We start from the raw sequence: 3,889 nt of genomic DNA, 5'->3' as shown, positions 1-3,889 counted from the left end.
ACTTCGTAGATGTCCAGCATGCGGAGGATCCAGTCTCTCACATCGAGTCCTTGTTTTCTCTCCGACGATCTCGAAAGTTTGTCGTTCATGTTCCTTTTTCAGCAAACGAGATGATTCAATTAAACTATACGAAGTTTGGTGGGGAAGTATATTCGACTGGCCCTGAGATATAAAGTCAAAAACGATATGATACGACCTTGAAATTCAGTTTTTGTCATTGTTTTTTTTTTTTTATTGTTTTTTTTTTTATGACAGCGTTAGAAAGATAATTTTACTTGTTGTATCTTCCTGCAGCTCACTGTATGCCACTGTGGGAGCAGATCGTAGAGAAACACAACATCTGGAACAGGTAAGAGGCTGCTGTCTTGCTTAAAGGCACTTCAACACAAGCTGATAATATCCTGCATCCCTGAATCAGATAGAATATGTAGCCAGTAGGCCGATTTCTAGGCCATACATTTATGACCTAGACTATTTATAAAGAGTCCCGGGTCATTAGAAGAGACCAAGAAGTGGTGATTTAACGGATTTATCCCTCAAATCCTACGAACAATTCTGTGGATCACAAGTTACCATTCCCAAAAAAGTGGCCCAAACTAGCCTGAAGCCCTGAAGGAGCGCTGGCCAGCTGTTCCAGGTTATGATCAAGACAGGTTTTTTTTTTTTATGTAAAAAGATGCTATTGGTATTTGTGTTTATTTGACATGGGGCTCTTTTTTTTTTTTTGCCACTTTTGGTTTCAGTTTGAGTATTTTTCTAAAATGTTGGGTTTTTGACTCAAACTCTGGTTCTAGAAAGTCTCTGACTAGAAATACTCATCTGCATTTTTCTTTTGAGCCATTAGAAATAGCTTGAACATTTTTAACTGTAGAGCAGGAACCACTGAGAGATATGTAAGACATGAGGATGACCTGACTGAAAGTATGAGCCAAAACTAACTTTCCCAGCATGCCTTCTCCCCGTCATCTCATAAAACAGACAATAGGAGGTAAGTATGAGAGATGAGATCATGGGGAGTGTTTTTATCCAGTGATACAGGCGCTGTAATAGACAGCACTGCTGGCATCAGAAAGAGCAGATATAAGAGGGCTGTTCCCGTCATCACATCCACCAACACCGCTCATGATACTGCTCACATCCCTGTTCATGATACCGCTAACAATGCTATTATTGCTGCTACTGCTACTACGGCCACCCAGGACTTTTGATCCACCCCCACATCCGCCGCCAAGTCCGTAGGCCTCCTCTCTGTTCCTTCCCATATTCACATACTGGTCAAATTCGTGCCGGTCCACTTCAGACCAGAACTCAGCAGAAGAAGACCCCAAATGGCCCGAAGACTCTGGATTTGAATGGTCTAAGTGGACAGAGGGAAGGAAGGTGGAGGGAGCGGGGACGGAGGAGGTCGAGCAAGAAGAAGGAGAAGTTTCGGGAGGAGGTGAAAGCTGCCCTAGATGAGAAGGAGCGAAATGGGTCGCGTTGGGGGCGCCGCTCCCGTACATTTGGCCGAAGTAGTTGACGGCAGCATTGCTCAGCGGCGTTTGGTGGCATTTTATTGGCTCAGAGAGGCTGATGGAGGGCTGGGGGTAGGAAACGGGTGAGGAGGAGTCGGGTAGAGATGGTTGGCACTTTACAGGACTCCTCAAGGTGATGTGGTGACCGGAGGTGTGAGATGGATTTAACTTGGAGTTGACCGAAGTGACAGAAGTCATGTTCGAGGTCATGTTTGACTCTACAGAACTCATTCTGGAATCGAGTCTGGAACTTCTACCTGGACTCAGACTGGTGCCCAAACTGGCGCCGACACTCATCCCTGAACCCTGGCCGTGGCCGTGGCCATGGTTGTTGTAGTGATGGCCGTAATGCTGGTTGTGATGGTGAAGGTGGTGGTGGTACCCGCTCCAACCTCCCATCCCGGCCTCCTCTTGCATGTGTTGGGGGAAAAACACGGATTCCCCGGCTCCGTCATCCAGAACGTCCAGAGGAGACATCTCCGGAGTGGGCAGGCCGTAGCTCTCTAGCTCTGGGTGTCCCGGGGCCTGGAGGTCCCTGAAGTGCCCCAGAGACGGCAGCAGGTGGTGGGGATGATGGTGGTGCGGAGGGTGGGCGCCCGGATATCCATAAGGAGAACCTCCAGAGACGCTGTCTGCACCCAAGGGGCTGAGGCCAGGTCCTAAACCGAGGCCCCCTGCCCCACCTTGGGCTAAGCTGTGCAGCAGGAGCCCCGGTTCGACCCGCTTGAGTTTCTTGGTGGTCTTTTTGCGGCGAGGCCGGTACTTGTAGTTTGGGTGATCCTGCAGGTGCTGGACACGAAGCCGTTCCGCTTCCTCCACAAAAGGTCGCTTGTCTGTGGCGCTCAGGGCCTTCCACGACTGACCTGGAGGACGAGGAGAAGACAAAATTACAAAATAATAGACATTATTTTCATCAGGGCCTTGACCAAAGAAAGAAGGTTCCTAAAAATATATATATAAGATAAATCTTACTCCTCGTGTTTAGGTAAATCAAAGTCATCTCAGGGTTTAAGGTGGCAACTTTCATTATCAATCCATATAACCATGAATTCTTTTCATAATGAATCTGTTTATCTCTTGTCCTATAAAAGTAGTGACAAATGGCCATTACACTTTTCTTAAAAAACAACAACTCTACTTTATTAAAAGTTTTTTTTGTCCAAACTCAAAAACCCCAGCTATTCTTTCAATCAATCAATCAATCAATCAATCAATCAATCAATCAATCAATCAATCAATCAATCAATCAATCGATCAATCGATCAATCAATCAATCAATCATTCTAGAGAGATATACCAATGAATAATCCTACTGTTTTTGATAAAAGATAAACTCTCCATTAAGTTGTTCAATGAATGTATTGGAATTCCCAGATTTCCTCCAACACACACTAACTGTAAATACACGGATTAGGCCAACATTCCTTCATTTTTATCGACCAAACTGCTCGTTTTTAACCTTTTTTTTATTGAAAGTGACGTGAAAAACAAAAGCAAAAACAGTTCTATTGGCAGTTAATGATTCAACTTCTTAAATCCTGCTTTGTTTTGCATCCTGTTATTGAAACAGGAACAATGTGGAAACACACGTCAAACTCATGAAATGAAAACTGTTGATAATTTGACATCCCAACGCCTAAATTAATTTCTTAACGTCCTTTAGTTAAACAGCTTTTTCAGACACGTAAAAATAAATGAGGTATTTTTTCTTAAGGTTGCTTTTATTTACGCTCGAGGTCGTAGATGCCTTGAGATCTGCAGAGCCTTCGTTCTTCCAAAAATTCTGGATTGAATTTGATCGGCTCTGAAAATCTCAAAGCGTCAGATTTTTACAGCTGTCGTGGGATTCCACCGAGCAGCTCTGTTAACGAGAAACACGGTGGGAAGAGAAAGCACACTGAAAAAAACCTAGGATATTATATTATCTCACAAAACCTTGCATGAAAGTGAGTGTGCGTTGCTTCTCTCTAACATATGTCTGCGTTATCACGGCGTGAACTCCAGTCTCCGACCCTCCAAACCTTCTGCGTCGAACCCTCACCTCCTGCGTAGTTAAAAGGTCGTCGTAAAAAGCGTCTCGCTGGAGGAGAACAGCGGTTGTGGTCGGCTTGGATTCATTTCAGCTGCAGTGGATTCCACATTTTCACAAACTATGGACTTTGCAGCGTAATGAGCACATGGATGGACAGAGGACGAGTGATTTATGAGTGGTTTGAGAGGTTTCTAAGGACATTTTTGGATTTTTTTTTTTTTTTTTTTGCCACTTATCCAGTCGAGAAGGCAACTTACAAACCGACCAGACCTTTGGAATGAATGACAGGTCACTTTAAACGCTTTAATGTGAAGATCCTGCCTTTAGATATTTCTAATTTATA

General features: G+C 44.2%; 1 protein-coding gene across 1 annotated transcript in view; it reads right to left on the bottom strand.

Annotated features, from left to right (window-relative positions):
* Nucleotides 1–208: 208 nt before the first annotated feature.
* Nucleotides 209–3,889, bottom strand: part of sox18 (SRY-box transcription factor 18) — a 5,311-nt gene continuing 1,630 nt past the window's right edge. Inside the window, exon 2 of the mRNA XM_069717412.1 lies at nt 209–2,377. Coding sequence (XP_069573513.1) covers nt 1,023–2,377 — 1,355 coding nt within the window. The 3' untranslated portion in view covers nt 209–1,022. The remainder of the gene's footprint in view (nt 2,378–3,889) is intronic.

Source organism: Brachyistius frenatus, unplaced genomic scaffold, assembly GCF_029030835.1.
Source record: "Brachyistius frenatus isolate BFR_SWC_R1_liver_20210118 unplaced genomic scaffold, ASM2903083v1 Contig_174, whole genome shotgun sequence".
Taxonomy (NCBI): domain Eukaryota; kingdom Metazoa; phylum Chordata; class Actinopteri; family Embiotocidae; genus Brachyistius; species Brachyistius frenatus.
Note: the sequence above shows the minus strand (reverse complement) of the source record. Positions and strands in the feature narration are given on the sequence as shown.